This window comes from Nerophis ophidion, linkage group LG05 (genome assembly GCF_033978795.1).
Source record: "Nerophis ophidion isolate RoL-2023_Sa linkage group LG05, RoL_Noph_v1.0, whole genome shotgun sequence".
NCBI lineage: Eukaryota > Metazoa > Chordata > Actinopteri > Syngnathiformes > Syngnathidae > Nerophis > Nerophis ophidion.
In genome coordinates this window covers 14,238,956-14,257,440 of record NC_084615.1, presented here as the reverse complement: position 1 = coordinate 14,257,440, position 18,485 = coordinate 14,238,956, and the positions used below count along the sequence as shown (strand labels likewise).

The 18,485-nt window shown below is 44.4% G+C and overlaps 1 protein-coding gene across 4 annotated transcripts in view; it reads left to right on the top strand.

Annotated features, from left to right (window-relative positions):
• Positions 1 to 15,063, top strand: part of LOC133552705 (equilibrative nucleobase transporter 1-like) — a 43,339-nt gene extending 28,276 nt beyond the window's left edge. For 3 of the 4 annotated variants that reach the window (XM_061900102.1, XM_061900098.1, XM_061900100.1), the window contains 4 exons: positions 943 to 1,050; positions 1,147 to 1,333; positions 9,814 to 10,026; positions 14,657 to 15,063. In XM_061900102.1, the coding sequence (XP_061756086.1) occupies positions 943 to 1,050; positions 1,147 to 1,333; positions 9,814 to 10,026; positions 14,657 to 14,792 (644 nt within the window). In that variant the 3' untranslated portion in view covers positions 14,793 to 15,063. Of the gene's footprint in view, positions 1 to 942; positions 1,051 to 1,146; positions 1,334 to 9,813; positions 10,133 to 14,656 lie in introns of those variants that run through there. The other variant, XM_061900101.1, reaches the window with a different exon arrangement.
• Positions 15,064 to 18,485: the final 3,422 nt, after the last annotated feature.

Sequence of the window (18,485 nt, the reverse complement as noted above, 5' to 3'; positions counted from 1 at the left end):
CTTACGAAGCCAGAAGGAATGAACAGAAAAGGCAGGTTTAAATAAGGACGGTGATTTATCAAAACAGGTGTGCGTCTGTGAACCGTGGCAGGTGAAAAAATAAGCAGCCATAGTGACAGAACAAACAGGCACTAAGGAAGTCAACCATTAACAGAATATGATTTAAAAATGGAACAAAACAAGAATATGGTATGATCCGGGCAGCGGATCATAACACAAACACCTGTTGTTGTTGACTTTGGACTAAAGACTGCATGACATCAAGGCCACGGAACAAAGACATACTACAGGCTTACACACAAACATGAATCCACAAAAATATACTCGCCACATATATATACCCCTTCACCTCCAATCCAACGCCTTCGACGCAAATCCCATAAGGGTGATAGAGGGATGGTCAGTGCCTGAGAGCTGCGGCCTACCACCATGACCCCGCACTCCCTTCCCTCTGTTGCTAGATATCTCGAGATGTATGTTGTAATATGTATATGGAGGTTTTTTCCCACTCCAGACCGGGCCCCCTTAGGAGTCCATAGTTTTACCTTTTTCCCCATCTTTTACGGGGGCGCCTTGTGGCGACCCATCAGCGTTCCTGTTCTGTTTGTTTGTCTCATCTTGAACGGGTTTGTGCTGAAAACAAAGTTTCGTTGTACTTGTGCAATGACAATAAAGACCTGTCCTGTCCTATTCTGACACCATTTTTGTGGTGCCCGGTATTTAGAAAAGTATCGAAATACAATTTGCTACCAATACCAAAACATTGGTATCGGGACAACCCTAAAACTAACAAAAGAAAATAACACACTGAATACTACTCATTGTCATTAATGAAATGTATCCTAAGTTTTGATTGCAGCTGTCCATGAAATAATGAGTATGTTAGTCAGCTATGTCAAGGAGAAACATTAAGGTGTCATCTTTGCTCCGATGCGTTCGCAGTCAGCAAGTACACCGACGCCTTTGCGTTCACACAACTGTGTGCGGTGCTGTGTGGTCCCTGGAATGGTCTTATCCTGGACAGACACAAACGTAAACCCCGGGTGAAAGGTGAGTTCACCGCCACGGACTTTCCCCCATTTCATTATCAATAGTCTTATCCATATTTGCGAGCGGTACTAACATGATTTTCTCTGGCTTGTGTAGGGATGAGTGACGAGGAAGCGGACTTGCGCTCCACGGTTCTGTCTCTCTTCCTGACGGCCTTGTTTTCCTTGGTTTTCTCCATTTGTGCTACCATCCCTGTACTACCTCTTCAGTACTTCACCTTCGTGATGGCTGTGATCAATAATGCCTTCCTGTATGGCGGCTTAGTGGCTTTCATCAGTGTGGCGTGAGTAAACATTCTCAGATTATTGCAATAGTGGATCTAGCATACTAGTGGGAGAATCCAGTCCATAGTGGATCGACCATAATACTGAGAGAGTCCAGTCCATACTGGATCTAACATAATAGTGAGAGTCCAATCCATAGTGGATCTAACATAATGGTGTGAGAGTCCAGTCCATAGTGGATCTAGCATAATAGTGTGAGAGTCCAGTCCATACTGGATCTAACATAATAGTGAGAGTCCAGTCCATAGTGGATCTAACATAATAGTGAGAGTCCAGTCCATAGTGGATCTAACATAATAGTGTGAGAGTCCAGTCCATAGTGGATCTAACATAATAGTGAGAGTCCAGTCCATAGTGGATCCAACATAATAGTGAGAGTCCAGTCCATAGTGGATCTAACATAATAGTGAGAGTCCAGTCCATAGTGGATCTAACATAATAGTGTGAGAGTCCAGTCCATAGTGGATCTAACATAATAGTGAGAGTCCAGTCCATAGTGGATCCAACATAATAGTGAGAGTCCAGTCCATAGTGGATCTAACATAATAGTGAGAGTCCAGTCCATAGTGGATCTAACAAAATAGTGAGAGTCCAGTGTTCCTTTGCTGTGAAATGCTGATGGAAATCAGCCTTTGGCTACAATCTGTCACATTTATAATTGATATGTTCATTAATGTGCATTGAGGAGTTTTATTGTACATTTATAAACAAGCTCCTTGGTGTTTCTAGTGCACATGTGTCAAACTCGAGGCCCGCGGGCCAGATCTGACCCTCCATGTCATTTTACATGGCCCGCAAAAAGCTTGGAAATATTGTTGTTGGCATCCGTAAGTCTCGGAAGACCATGGATTGGCGCCCCTTAGATATGTTTTAGTTGGTCATGCAGCGTCTGCTGTGGTTGTACAGACAGTCTCTGTTGCACTCGGTGCATTTGTAGGTGGAATCAGCCTCAGGATGTAGTTGCTTGCTCTTTCTCTGAGCTCGCTTCTCATCTGCAAGCTGGTGGAGTTTTGCCTTGCCAGCTTTCAATCCAGTGTTCATGGTGTGTCTCCAGCTGGATCTGTCCTGAGCAAGCTCTTCCCAGGTGTTCAGGTCCATGTCGAGCGCTTTCAGACCACGCTTGCAGACATCCTTGAAGCGTAGATGTGGCTGCCCGGAGGAAGTCTTTGGGGATCCAGCCATCGTCCATTCGACGCACATGGCCCAGCCATCGAAGGCGACGCTGACGAAGGAAAGTGACCATGCTGGGAATCTTGGCTTGCATCAGACCTCGTGGTTTGTCGCACGATCACTCCATGTAATCCCGAGTATGCGACGAAGGCAGCTAATGTGAAAGGCATTTAGCCTCTTCTCCTGCGAAGAGTACAGAGTCCAGGATTCACTGGCGTACAAGAGAGTACTCCTCCACTCCTCCACTTGGGGCAGGGTCTCCTCCCCAACCCGGAGATGGCTTTCCAGCCTTTTCCGGGCGGGAACCATGGACTCGGACTTGGAGGTGCTGATACTCATTCCGGTCGCTTCACACTCGGCTGCGAACCGATCCAGTGAGAGCTGAAGATCCCGGCCAGATGAAGCCATCAGGACCACATCATCTGCAAAAAGCACCTGCCCCAAGTGGAGGAGTTCAAGTACCTAGGAGTCTTGTTCACGAGTGAGGGAAGAGTGGATCGTGAGATCGACAGGCGGATCGGTGCGGTGTCTTCAGTAATGCGGACCCTGTATCGATCTGTTGTGGTGAAGAAAGAGATGAGCCGGAAGACAAAGCTCTCAATTTACTGGTCAATCTACGTTCCCATCCTTACCTATAGTGCTGAGCTTTGGGTCATGACCGAAAGGACAAGATCACAGGTACAAGCGGCCGAAATGGGTTTCCTCCGCCGGGTGGCGGGGCTCGCTCTCAGAGATAGGGTGAGAAGCTCTGCCATCCGGGAGGAGCTCAAAGTAAAGCCGCTGATCCTCCGCATCGAGAGAAGCCAGATGAGGTGGTTCGGGCATCTGGTCAGGATGCCACCCGAACGCCTCCCTAGGGAGGGGTTTAGGGCACATCCGACTGGTAGGAGGCCACGGGGAAGACTATGTCTCCCGGCTGGCCTGGGAATGCCTCGGGATCCCCCGGGAAGTGCTGGACAAAGTGGCTGGGGAGAGGAAAGTCTGGGCTTCCCTGCTCAGGCTGGTTCCCCCGCGACCTGATCTCGGATAAGCGGAAGAAGATGGATGGATGGATAGATGGACAAGAGAGTACTTAGCACGCAGGCACGATACACAGCGATCTTGGTGTTTATTGTCAGCATGCTGTTGTTCCACACTCTTTGCGAACACCTGGCCAAGGTTGTGGATCCTCTTGTTGATCTCTGCTTCCAGTGAAAGGTTGACAGTGATGGTGGAGCCAAGGTTTGTGAACTGGCTGACAACCTGTAGTTGATAGTCGTTGATGCTGATACAGGGTGGTTCAACATGTTGGGCCATCCCATTTGTCTTCTTCAGACTGATAGTTAGGCTGAACTTGTCGCATGCCTTTGCAAAGCGGTCCATCAGGCTCTGTAGCTCTTCTTCTGTGTGGGTGGCCAGAGCAGCGTCATCTGCAAACAGCATGTCTCTGATGGTTAACTCCCAGACCTTGCTCTTTGCTTTTAGGCGAGCCAGGTTGAACAGTCCGCCGTCCGACCGGGTGTGTAGGTAAACACCTTCGGTCGATGATCCGAAGCCGTGCTTCAGCAGAACGGCAAAGAAGATGCCGAAGAGAGTGGGAGCGAGGACACAGCCCTGTTTAACGCCACCGCGGATGTCGAAGGCATCTGATGTTGAGCCGTCATATTGGTCTGTGCCTTTCATCTCTCTAGGTCGTCCTCAGACGAGCCTTCCATCATTGCTTTCAGTCATCCCGATTCTCCATACATTTGGCCAGTTCCTTGGTACTCTGAGCTCCTGCATCCTTCTTGAGTATGTCCACGTATGTTAGTGTGGGACGTCCTCTTGACTGATGCCCATGTGTTGGTTACCAAAGCACCAATTTGCTGGCTGGCAGCTCCTGATGCCTTTGGCAGTGTCCTGCTAGCCTCATTCTCCTTACAGCAATCTTCTCGCTCACCCTCGGTATTCCCTTGTAGAGGACTCTGTTGGTTACGTGCCCACTCTTGTTGACGTTATGGACTGCACGCAGCATCCTGGTGTAGCAACCATCCAGAGACCTCGCCATAGAGGAGAACGGACTCAACTGTCGCGTAGAAGAAGCTGAGTTTGATTTGGCGGGGGAGGTTGGAGTTCCATACACTGGTCATGCCGTTCAGGGCCCTCCATGCAAGTGCCTTCCTCACTTTTAGAACTGGCTCAGTTGAGTTGACCCATGCGCCCAGGTATTTGAAGTCTTCAACTTCTTTCAGCACAGTGCCACCTGCATGCCGTCATGGAACCACTTGATCAAGCTCAGGAGTCTCAGTGGCCAGCCAATCTTCGCTAGGACTGTGAAGAGCCCATCCCTGCCGACAAGGTCGAACGCTTTGGTCAGGTCAATGAAGGCCAGAAAGAGGGGCTTGTGCTGCTCTCTGCACTTCTCTTGCAGTTGCCTGATGGTGAAGACCATGTCAATGGTTGATCTTTCCGAGCGGAACCCGCACTGTGACTCCATGAAATACCTTTTTTTTTTCTTTACTTTCTTATTTTCTTACTAAAGGTATTAGAGCAGGGGTCTCAGACACGCGAGACGTTATTTTGCGGCCCCAACCTTAATATGAAAGTTTAATATTAGCGCGGCCCGCAAGTTTTGTATGAATGGCCCTTGACAGCGCCGCGTGCAAAGCTGAAGGAATCTACCAATCACGGTGTGGTATGTGGCTCTGGAGGGCCGAACATTTGTGTGATGCAAGCAGAAAACCGGGTCAAAAGTCTGACCTCCCTCGGAAGAAATACAAAAAACAGGAATTACAAAAGGTTCAGGGCAAAGGTCAGAAGTTAGTGAGCTCAGGGCTAGATTCTACCGTTGGCAACGGACGAACTGTCACCGGCTGAGTGGAGCTCTAGGGTTTACGTCTGGTGGTTGATTAGCAACAAGTGGGCTCGGATGACTGGCAGCACACCTGGAACTAACGACAGGGTAGGAGACTTACAGACACAAGAGGGGAGGGGGGTAGGAAAACAAGAGGGATAAGAAGGAGAACTGCCCTCATGACATCATTATCTAACTTTGTTGGTCAAAATCCAAATAAATACTTAAATATCTGCTTAAGTACCAATGATTGTCACACACACACTAGATGGGGCGAAATTTGTTCTCTGCATTTGACCCATCCCCTTGTTCACCCCCTGGGAGGTGAGGGGAGCAGTGGGCAGCAGCGGTGCCGCGCCCGGGAATCATTTTTGGTGATTTAACCCCCAATTCCAACCCTTGATGCTGAGTCCCTGTCATGCCTGGTAATCAGATGTATGTTTGATCATGTTTATGTTTTGTTTTTGGACCCTTGTTTCCCGTTTTGCACTTCCTGGTTTTGTTTGTTTCCATAGATACTTATTAGTTTCCACCTGGTCTCCACGTCACGCCCCTGTCCTCAGCCTCACACCTGTCACTAATCATCATAGTCATTATTTAAGCCATTCTGTCCCTGTCCTCGTCCTGGGAACTTTACTTGCTACATGCTACCTACTTGCCTACCCATGCTGCACATCCTTCATGCCCTCGATCACCTGCTACACACCTTGCTGTTCATGCCCCTTGTTTTTGGTGACAGTAAGTGTTTTGTTTTAGTTGTTCATAGCCATGCTATCGTGCTGTTTTTGTTTATAGTTCATTATTATTCATGCCATCGAGCAAGTGTTTTGGCTTCTAGTTTATACTTATAGCCTCGGTTCTATTTTTTTGTTTCATAGCCAAGTTTTCCACCCTCGAGCGCGCCATTTGTTTGCCTTTTTGTATTTAGTGTGTAAATAAATTAAACATGTACTCACATTCACGCCTGGCTCGTTCCAAATTCCCTCTGCGTCGAAGAAGCAAAACTAATCCAAGTCAAAGTCCTGACAGTGCCAAGCAGGGAGGTAATCGGTCCCATTTTTATAGTCTTTGGTATGACTCGGCTGGTGTTTGAACTCCCAACCTACCCATCTCAGGGCGGACAGTCTAACCACTAGGCCACTGAGTAGCTTAACTTATGGTTTCGAAGCAAGTTATCCATCAAATTGTACACTATAAAAATGACCAATAGGTCTTACTGTAAAATTTAGGGAGTTTTTTTTTTTTACAGCATATTACTATAAGTTGAAAATAAAATGACCAATGTTTGTTTTTTTAACAGTAAATTCCGTCGACTGAGCTATCTTTTTTTTTTTTAATCCACATTTTATAATGGTAAAAACAAAAACAAACTGGCAGCCGAGTTGCCAAAATTAAATTAAATAGCCGTACTGTATTTTTATTGTAAAAATAATAATAATAAAATAACACCATATATTTTACAGTAAAAGTCTGGAAAGTTTTTTTTTTCTGTAAAAAAAAACTGTGGTAAAATCCACAGATTTGTTTTACTCTATATGTAAAAAAAAAAGTAAAATAATGAAATTCATCGGCAAATTCATACATTATTTACTGTTACAAGCGGCCCTCCAGTGGCAAGCCATGACTGCGGTGTGGCCCTCAATGAAAACAAGTTTGACAACCCCTGGACAAAATGCAGTGCTTCATAAATGATTTCATGTTTCTCTCCGGCCCGGTAGCAAATGCTTCACGGACCGGTGGTTGGGGACCCCTGCTATACAGTCCAGGCACTAGACAACGGCACATTATTTGCAGATCATAATTGTTGATTTGCAAAAAATATTTTTTTGGACCAATTAGGTCAGGGGTGTCCAAACTTTTTCCACTGAGGGCCGCACACTGAATAATCAAAGCAAGCTGGGGCAATTTATTTAAAAAAAACAATACAATATATGTATAAAAAACATTCATTTAGGCCTCCACTCAGGCTTGATCCCAAAGTGTTTTGGTAAAAATAAAATGTAAAAAATGTGTCATTATTCAGTATTTTTATTATTATTTTTATTATTATTCAAGTTTTAAATCTCTAGATCAACATTAGCTCTATCTGTCAATATGACGTTTTTAAAGATTTAAGTTGTATACTCTTTTTGTCAAAGAAAGCCATGTTTTTTTTAATTGAAAAAAAACACAAAATATGCAATATTTTCACCCAATAAAATTTTTAAGTAGAATGTTTGAGATTATATAATAATTGGAGCCGGAAAAAGGCCAACGACTCATAACACCATTGATTTTAATTCACTATTATTTTTTGTGCAATGACACTTAAAAACAAAACTGTCAGGGTTAGTTTGTGACGAACCCCAAGATGCAGAGAAGGAGGGAGGCATTTTGCAGGAAAACATGATTTAATTTAAAATACTAAGACAAAAACAAACAAAGGGTTCAAACAAAAAGTGTGCACGTGGGCAGATAACAAACTAAGGGAGCTAGCATGGGAGCTAGAAAATAAAAGGAGCTTAACATGGAAGCTAGCAAAAACAAAAAGGGTCTAGCGTGGAAGCTAGCAGGCATCTAGCAGGAAACAGAACTCGTACTTGTAAAATGAAAGAACAAACTGGAAGCAGGGAACAAAAAACAGTAAGCTACAAACATCAAACGACATAGCTTACCGCTACACTGCAAAGACACGACAAGGTACGACACGACAGGAGCGATAATACATGACAAGAGCGACAAGAAGTGACATCGACAAATCAATAATTCAGCACTGACTGGAGGAACAAAGCAGGTACAAATAGGAACGGGCTGTTTGACACCAGGTGTGGCCAGGTGCCAATCAGCCGCAGCTGAGGGAAAAACAGCGCACAGGGGAAAAAACAGGAAACAGACAAAATAAGAGCGCTTGACAGGAACTAAAGACAGGAAATACTAAACCCACACAGAGGAAAAACTAAAACACACACAAACTGTCAGTGGAAAGCCTGTCAAAACTCATTAAAAGTGTTAAAAAATAAACTTTTTTTTTTTTACTGTTTACTTTTAACACAATGGTCTCAAGATCAACTTCAGATCTATCCGGCAATAATATATATTTTTTTTGTTTATGTATTTTGTTTGTTCGTTTTAGGCCATTCTTTAAAAAAAAAAAAAACAGCTCAGTTTTTTATATGGCAAACACAAAATATGCAACATTTCCCCCCAAAAATATCTCAAAGTGGAATATTTAATGTGACGTAATTGGAGCCTTGAATTGGTTAATAATTCATAATTGATTTTGATTCACAATTTTTTTTTTTATATAGAAAAAAACAGCCTGCCTGGCAGCTTTGTGTTATTAGAGTAAACATTGCAACATGTTCTTGTTACTGTGGAGAGGCGGAGCCGACAGCAGGGCGGGACACACATTGGCCCGAATCAAGATGGCGGCCAGGAGGCGGAGAATGCAGCGGAGCGGAGAGGCGGGGCTTCCTGGGAGCGACGCCGCCACAATCAAGATCAGGTGCGTGACACACACACACCGGTTCACTATCTGCCTATCTCCCCGCAGTGCTTAAGAGGGGAGAAGGAGGAAAGAGAAGGAGGAAGAGGTGGAGTGTCCGCAGGACTGCAGCAGAAGAAAACCACGAACAATCGGAGAATGAGCCCCAGGGGAAGACGATATCACCGGCAGCTGAAAAGCCGACCGAGACGAGCAGCGGAGGAGGAGCTGAAAAGCGGCCCAATCGACGCTTACACTTTTATTTTTTCAAATATGCAAGTGTCTGCATCGATTGGGCCGCTTTTCAGCACCTCCTCCTCCGCTGCTTGTCTCGGCTAGCTTTTCGGCTGCCGGTGACGTCGTCCTTCCCTGGGGCTCATCCTTTGATCTTGTTGTCTTGTTGCTTCTGCTCTCCTGCGGACACTCCAACTTTCTCTCGCTCTTTCTCTTTCCTCCTTCTCCCCTCTTAAATGTTGCGAGGAGATAGGCAGATTGTGAACCGGTGTGTGTGTGTGTCACGCACCTGATCTTGATTGTGGTGGTGTCGCTCCCAGCAAGCCCCGCCTCTCCGCTCCGCCGCATTCTCCGCCTCCTGGCCGCCATCTTGAGCCGGGCTAAAGCGTGTCCCGCCCCGTCGGCTCCACCTCTCCACAGTTACATTTCACCTGTTTGCTCTTTTATACCACTCTTTATGTTTTTAAATTTTTTTCCATAGTATATTCAAAATGTGCCGTGGGGCCGTTAAAAAAATGACCTGCGGGCCGCACTTTGGACACCCTTGAATTAGGTGAAGTTGCATCATTTCATACTAGTGTGCCACGGCAAAGTGGTTGAAAAAACACTGGTTTATACCACAAAACAGATGAAAACTTGGCAAAGCATGGAGGTCCACAACTTCTTGGTGAAGGACATTGGTAATAAATCATGTACTACTGATAACTTAGGTCACTACCATAGTGTGAGAACATGTCCATACCCTTTTGTCTCCCGCACTGAAGTACCCTCACCTTTGTGCTCTTCTCTCGCGTGTGTAGTTTCCCACCTTGTCACTTCGGCAAGTTGTACGGACTCGAAATGTGTCTGGGAGCCATCTTCTCCTTACTGCAGTACGCCTGCTTCGCTTTAGTGGAGTCCGTCCTGGAAGGAGATCCCTTATATGTGAGTATCGTCCTCACGGACCAAGGAGGGCTGAGGCTTCATCACAGAGCAGATGACAAATGGCTGACAAATCCCCCATGTGACTGCAGGTGAACATCGCTCTGACGCTGCTCATCCTGTTCTCCTTCATTCACCCCCTCTTTGTCTTTCTGCACTGTCGAAACCTTCAATCCCAGCAATAAAAGTTAACATGTATATGACGGTTTAATTGGTGGTATTTACACTCTTTTTATTGTCGGGCTGCAAAGTCTGAACAAAGTTTTGTCCGATCTTTACACACAAAAACGTTCATCGATAAAAAATCGAATAACTTCCAAAATGTTATTCAGATTAACAAAAAAAAATTCAGCTACATTAGGTTAAGTCAGGGGTCACCAAGGCGGTGCCCGCGGGCACCAGGTAGCCCGTAAGGACCAGATGAGTCGCCCGCTGGGCTGTTCTAAAAATAGCTCAAATAGCAGCACTTACCAGTGAGCTGCCTCTATTAAAATTTAAATTGTATTTATTTACTAGCAAGCTGGTCTTGCTCTGCTGGACATTTTTAATTTCAAGAGAGACAAAACTCAAATAGAATTTGAAAATCCAAGAAAATGTTTTAAAGACTTGGTCTTCACTTATTTAAATTAATTCATAATTTTTTTTACTTTGCTTCTTATAACTTTCAGAAAGGCAATTTTAGAGAAAAAATACAACCTTAAAAATGATTTTAGGATTTTTAAACACATATACCTTTTTACCTTTTAAATTCCTTCCTCTTCTTTCCTGACAATTTAAATCAATGTTCAAGTATTTTTTTTTATTTTTTATTGTAAAGAATAATAAATACATTTTATTTTAATTATTTATTTTAGCTTCTGTTTTTTTGCCGAAGAATATTTGTGAAATATTTCTTCAAACTTATTATGACTAAAATTCCCAAAAATTATTCTGGCAAATCTAGAAAATCTGTAGAATCAAATTTAAATCTTATTTCAAAGTCTTTTGAATTTCTTTTAAACATTTGGTTTCTGGAAAATCGAGAAGAAATAATGATTTGTCTTTGTTAGAAATATAGCTTGGCCCAATTTGTTATATATTCTAAAAAAAAGGTGCAGATTGGATTTTAACCTATTTAAAACATGTCATCAAAATTCTAAAATTAATCTTAATCAGGAGAAATTACTAATGATGTTCCATAAATATGTTTTTTAATTTTTTCTAAAAGATTCAAATTAGCTAGTTTTTCTCTTCTTTTTTTCGGTTGAATTTTGAATTTTAAAGAGTCGAAACAAAAAGTTCTATTTTGGTTTCATCTGACCACACATTCTCCCAATCCTCTGCTGTATCATCCATGTATACATTTTGGTATAAACTCAACTCCTCGTGTTTGGAGGAAGAAGAATACTGAGTTGCATCCCAAGAACACCACACCTACTGTGAAGCATGGGGGTGGAAACATCATGCTTTGGGGCTGTTTTTCTGCTAAGGGGACAGGACGATTGATCCGTGTTAAGGGGGAACATTATCACCAGACCTATGCAAGCGTCAATATATACCTTGATGTTGCAGAAAAAAGACCACTGGGTCATCATTCTCACCGACGTCCCACTGGGTGTGAGTTTTCCTTGCCCTTATGTGGGCCTACCGAGGATGTCATAGTGGTGTGGGTTGTGGTTTGTGCAGCCCTTTGAGACACTAGTGATTTAGGGCTATATAAATGAACATTGATTGATTGATATGTATTTTTAACCGATTTCCGAACTCTAAATGGGTGAATTTTGGCGAATTAAACACATTTCTGTTTATCGCTCTCAGAGCAATGACATCAGAACGTGACGTCACCTTAGGTCGTCAACGCCATTTTTCTCCACCACATCACACAAACAAGTCAAATCAGCTCTGTTAATTTCCATTTTTTCGACTGTTTTCCGTACCTTGGAGACATTATGCCTCGTCGGTGTGTTGTCGGAGGGTGTAACAACGCGATCAGGGACGGATTCAAGTTGATTTACGTAGAATGTGCATCGATTAGCACGGCATGCTAATCGATGCTAACGTGCTATTTAGGCTGGCTGTATCTACATATTGCATCATTATTCCTCATTTTTAGCTATATTTGCATCCAGCCTTTCCCTCCACCCATATTTAATGCGAAACAAACACATACCAATCGACGAATTTAAGTTGCTCCAGTGTCAAGAGATGCGAAAGTCCCTCGTTTGGTTTTTACCGGCGATGCTAAGACAGAGATGGCACAGAGATGGCAAGAATGACTGGATAGTCTGTGACACTCAAAGCAGATGCATTCCCAAGGATAAAGTCAACGAAATCACAAAGGTGAGTTTTGTTGATGTTATTGACTTATGTGCTAATCAGACATATTTGGTCATGGCATGACTGCCAGCTAATCAATGCTAACATGCTATTTACGCTAGCTTTATGTACATTTGAAACTATATTTACATCCAGCGTTTCCTTCCTCCCACATTTAATGCCAAACAAACACTTACCAATCGACGGATTTAAGTTGCTCCAGTGTCAATGCGAAAGTCCTGATCGTTTGGTCTGCACATTTTACCGGCGATGCTAACGCAGACATGGCTGAATAGCGTCAATAGCTATTAGCTCAATAGCTTCAGTTTCTTCTTCAATTTCGTTTTCGCTATCTGCCTCCACACTCCGACCATCCGTTTCAATACATGCGTAATCTGTTGAATCGCTTAAGCCGCTGAAATCCAAGTCTGAATCCGAGCTAATGTCGCTATATCTTGCTGTGGTAACCGCCATGTTGTTTGTATTGGCAGCACTGGATGACATCACAGGAAAATGGACAGTGGCTTCGCACATAGCGAAAATCAAGCACTTTAAAGCTTTTTTTAGGGATATTCCGGGACGGGTAAAATTTTGAAAAAAACTTCAAAAAATAAAATAAGCCACTGGGAACTGATTCTTATTGGTTTTAACCCTTCTGAAATTGTGATAATGTTCCCCTTTAAGGAAAGAATGAATGGGGCCATGTATGCCCACATATGCGGTCCTCTCCAAGGTTTCTCATAGTCATCATTTACACTGTCACCGACATCCCACTGGATGTGAGTTTTCCCTTCCGCTGAACCGCGGATGTCGTTGTGGATTGTGCAGCCCTTTGAGACACTTGTGATTTAGGGCTATATGAATAAACATTGATTGATTGATTGATTGATATTTCAAAAGTTACAATATACACGCTACGATATACACCACCCGCTACCAAAATGGCTCTTTCAACATTCTGGGTTGGCTACCCCGCGTTAGTGGAAAAGCGGCAAATGAGTGAAAAGCGACAGAGACGTTGCCATGGAGACGAGGGTTTTCTTACGTGCCTGGCTGCAGTCACACCGCGACACCTGTTCGTCAGTAATAACAGTCCCCGATAACCTGGACCAATTCAAACCGTTATTTTTTTTATTGTTTAAAGGCCTACTGAAAGCCACTACTAGCGACCACGCAGTCTGATAGTTTATATATCAATGATGAAATATTAACATTGCAACACATGCCAATACGGCCTTTTTAGTTTACTAAATTTCAGTTTTAAATTTCCCACGAAGTATACTGTTGAAAACGTCGCGGAATGATGACGCGTGCGCGTGGCGTCACCAGTTGTAGCGGACATTTTCTTCCAGTACAGATCACGGCTAAAAATTGTCTGCTTTAATCGCATAATTTCACAGTATTCTGGACATCTGTGTTGCTGAATCTTTTGCTATTTGTTTAATTAATAATGGAGACGTCAAAGAAGAAAGCAGTTGGCGGAAAGCGGTGTATTGCGGCCGGCTGTAGCAACCCAAACACAGCCGGTGTTTCTTTGTTTACATTCCCTAAAGATGACGGTGAAGCTTTAATACGGAACAGAGCGGTCAAGCAAACATGGTTCCCTACCACATGTCAACCAGCAAGTTTCCGTGAGAAAATTGTGGTAATAAGTCGGCTCTTACCGTAGACACGAGCGGAGCTTGTGTCGTTCCCCCTGCACCTGTCAAAGAGGCAGCTGCGACTCTCTTGCCTCCTCCGTGGCCTCCCACGGAGACACTGGCGGTCACCACACCCGTGGTCACACCCCTGCGACTTTTAGGTTCGACTATATAATCTCACTAAAACACTAGTAACACAATACGCAGTTAAGGGATTTTCCAAAATTATCCTAGTAAATGTGTCTAATAACATCTGATTCGCTTCCACTGCCCTCTCTTTTTTTTTCTTCTAGTCCTTCACTCTCACTTTCCTCGTCCACTTATTTTTCATCCTCGCTCCAAATAATGGGGAAATAGTCGCTTTCTCGGTCCGAATCGCTCTCGCTGGTGGTGGCCATGATTGTAAACAATGTTGCGAACTTTATCGTGGATGTTCTCTACTAAATCCTTTCTGCAAAAATATGGCAATATTGCGAAATGATCAAATATAACACATAGAATGGACCTACTATCCATGTTTAAATAAGAACATCTCATTTCAGTAGGCCTTTAAATTCTAAGTTCATGATTATTTGCCCCCAAAAAAATAAGTTTCTCAGTGTGAACATGAAATATCTTGTCTTTGCAGTTTATTCAATTGAATATAAGTTAAAAAAGGATTTGTAAATCATTGTAATCGCTTTTTATTTACCATTTACACAACGTGACAATTCCACTGCTTTTGGGGTTTGTATCTAAAGAGTGCATGTCTTCTTGGGATTTACTACAATAAATTAATGACATGCAGTTATGTGGAGAGGCGCAGCCGGCAAACGAGCAGCGGAGCAGGGCACGCTGGAGCCCTGCCCAAGTTGGCGGCAAGAGGGCGGAGAATGCGGCTGAGCGGAGAGGCGGGGCGTGCAGGAAACGACGCCGCAATCTAATTCAGGTGCGTGGATCGCGCACCGGCACACGATTAACATTTCTCCTTACGCTGCATAAAAGGGGAGAAGGAGGAGAGATCGGGGCAGAAGGAGTTGGAGAGCCTCCAACAACAGATAAAGAGCGGCAGCAGTGAAAGCAAAGAGCAGACAAGAACGACGACGACGGCGGCTGAAAAGCGGACCGTGAGCGAGCAGTGGAGAGGAGCAGCTGAAAAGCGATTCAACCTGGCAAGCGAAAGCTATATTGCAAAATAAACGAGAGTCAAACCTGCTCAAGCGATCATGTCCTTCCTGAGTGGTCCATGGAACCTGCAAGACAGTGAGGTACTGTCACACAGTATTTGATCTTCAAAGTTTTATTATCCTGCCTGTGTATCACATGGATACACAAGTGTAATGGGACAGAAAGTCGTAGGTAAAACAACCACGATAGGACATAGAGCTAACTAGAGTGAGAAGCCAGATGAGCATTGAATACTTCTACAACCAGCTGCAAGAGGTCACTGATCAGTCACCAAATAATGACAAATTAGTGACTGGAATACTATGGTTGGCGACACAGTGGACAGGAACTTATGGACAATTCTTCAACAAAGTGTCAGGTTCAAACACCAAACTATCTATTAAACAAAGACAAGAAGCAAGGAATAAAACAGACGGGATTCAATCCAGCTCATGAGGAGAGCGCATGTGTGCCTGCACCCTCGTACAGCGGCACCCCCCGCTCTGAGGAGGGAGCTCCATGCCTCCTCGTTTATTTGGCCATTTCCTGATTACATGGCTGCAGCTGTTTCTAAGGGGAGGAGGGGTCATAAACAGCTGCCGCACTCAGTCCTAAACCGTGACGTTTGCTAGGCATGGTAGTTCGGGTGGTGCTCTTTCAAGATGCAGATCGGGCTCGGACACAGCGTACAGGTAAGAAATAATGGTTTATTTATCGAAAAAACAGGCTAAAAACAAAAACACTGGTGCTAGGTAGAAAATACAAACCAAAAGCGCTAGCATGGAAGATAGGGAACTAAACACAGGAATAGCATGGAAGCTAACAAGTACCAAACAGATTTACCAAAGTCGGGAGATAGCGTCGTCACTTGTTGTGGGAAACAAGGCCAGGATACGACAGCGAGTAACAGAAAATGCAGGCTTAAATAAGGATGGTAATGACAAACAGGTGACAGTCCGGAAACAAGGAATAGGTGAAAAAATTATGCAACCAAAAATAACAAACCATCCGGGCAGCGGATCGTAACATCAAACAGTTTAAAGCTGAGGCGCCTGGAGCCTTTGTCAGGTCTGCTCCCTCTCTGCTTTGTACAGTAGATCTCGGGTCATGAAAAGGTCTTCCTGTGGCTGTCTAATAGATCAGGGAAACTGACACCTCCACGTCGCATCCTGTCGAACACAATGGAGGTTGAAAAGCTTGATAAGGACAAAGACAGCTTTTGTCTTCTCGCACGACAGCCTGAACTCATGGGAAAACAAGTTGTCTTCTGCTTCTCTTTTTGCACTCGCCTTCTTGTGTTCTGTGCTCTCACTCCCTCGTGAGTTTTTATTTTATTTGATTTAATCGGATTATTTTATTCACCATCTGCCCGTCGTCTGCTGCATCTTGGGAGTCGACCATGCTTCAAATGGTGACATGGACAGTGTTCCCCTTCCATAAGAGGGAATAATTGCTGATATGTAAGTTTTGTTTTATTGGTAAATGCTCTAAAATATTTGATTTTGAGAGCACATTTTTCTTGCTGAGAATGTCTCCACAAATGAAAGGCGGAGGGGGGGGGGGGGGGGGGAGTCTAGCTATTACCACAAGGGGGAGCCATCACACAGAACAAGAGTTTACAAATCTGTAAGGAACATCTGACTTCACTCATGCAGATGGAGCTGCATCTAAATCTGGTGGAAGGAAACTTACTTTTCTTTTCCTCACTTCCTCATCTGTGTGTGCTGTCAGTGGCAGGAGAGTGAGAGGAGTGCAGGCGGTAACAGGAAGTGAAGATGAGAGCATGTGGTTTGCACACGATGGTGGTTGTAGTGGTTGTAGCAATGATGTCACTTGTGTTCAAGTGCATATAATAATAGTGGTTGTGGTCACTTTTCTTTTCCTGACATACTTTCTTGTCAAATTACCTGTGTCCGCTCGGGATGGTCTCCTGCTGCCCCTACTATGGCCTGGACTCTCACTATTATGTTAGATCCACTATGGACTGGACTCTCAGTATTATGTTAGATCCACTATGGACTGGACTCTCACACTATTATGTTAGATCCACTATGGACTGGACTCTCAGCCTTGGCGGAGTCCAACCCTCACTGGAAATGTGTCCGACTTACTGCCGGCAATGCGGACCAAGCTCTGGCACTGATCGTACAGGGAGCGGACCGCCACAATCAGACATTCCGATACCCCATACCCCACAGGACTTCCCGAGGGACACGCTCGAATGCCTTCTCCAAGTCCACAAAGCACATGTAGACTGGTTGGGCAAACTCCCATGCACCCTCAAGGACCCTGCCGAGAGTATAGAGCTGGTCCACAGTTCCACGACCAGGACGAAAACCACACTGTTCCTCCTGAATCTGAGGTTAGACTATCAGCCGTAGCCTCCTCTCCAGTACACCTGAATAGACCCTACCGGGAAGGCTGAGGAGTGTGATCCCACGATAGTTGGAACACACCCTCCGGTTCCCCTTCTTAAAGAGAGGAACCACCACCCCATTCTGCCAATCTAAAGGTACTACCCCAGAAATCCACTCGATGTTGCAGAGTCTTGTCAACCAAGACAGCTCCACAGCAACCAGAGCCTTAAGGAACTCCGGGCGGATCTCATCCACGCCCAAGGCCTTGCCACTGAAGAGCTTTTTAACTACCTCGGCAACCTCAGCCCCAGAAATAGGAGAGCCCACCACAGATCCCTCAGGCACTGCTTCCTTATAGGAAGACGTGTTGGTAGGATTGAGGAGGTCTTCGAAGTATTCCCTCCACCGATCCACAACATCCGCAGTCGAGGTCAGCAGAACACCATCCTCACCACACATGGTGTTGACAGTGCACTGCTTCCCCTTCTTGGGGCGGCGGATGGTGGTCCAGAATCTCTTCAAAGTCGTTTTCCATGGCTTCCCCAACTCCTCCCATGTCCGAGTTTTTGCCTCCGCAACCGCTGAAGCCGCAAAACCGCTTGGCCTGACAGTACCTGTCCGCTGCCTCCGGAGTTCTATGGGTCAAAAGAACCCAATAGGACTCTTTCTTCAGGTTGACGGCATCCCTCACCACCGGTGTCCACCAACGGGTTCTAGGATTACCGCCACGGCAGGCACCAACTACCTTGTTGATATTCAGTGTTTTATTGCTCATAGTTAATATTGTAAATCCCACTGTCTTTATATGTACATTTTGTGTGCCATTCAGTAAAAAACTGTAACATTCCATTCCGTTTTTTCGAGGTGGCCTGTCATAACTTTTTTAGAATTCTATCGAACATTGTGACTTTTGGTATTGGTGTTCCTGAAAAAATGTGTTGCTGCCATTGAATTCTAAGTTCATGATTATTTGCACACAAAATAAAGAAGTTTCTCGGTGTGAACGTTAAATACCTTGTCTTTGCAGCCTATTCAATTGAATATAAGTTAAAAACAGAATATAAGTTATTCTGTTTTTATTTACCATGTGTTATGATCCGCTGCTCGGATCAT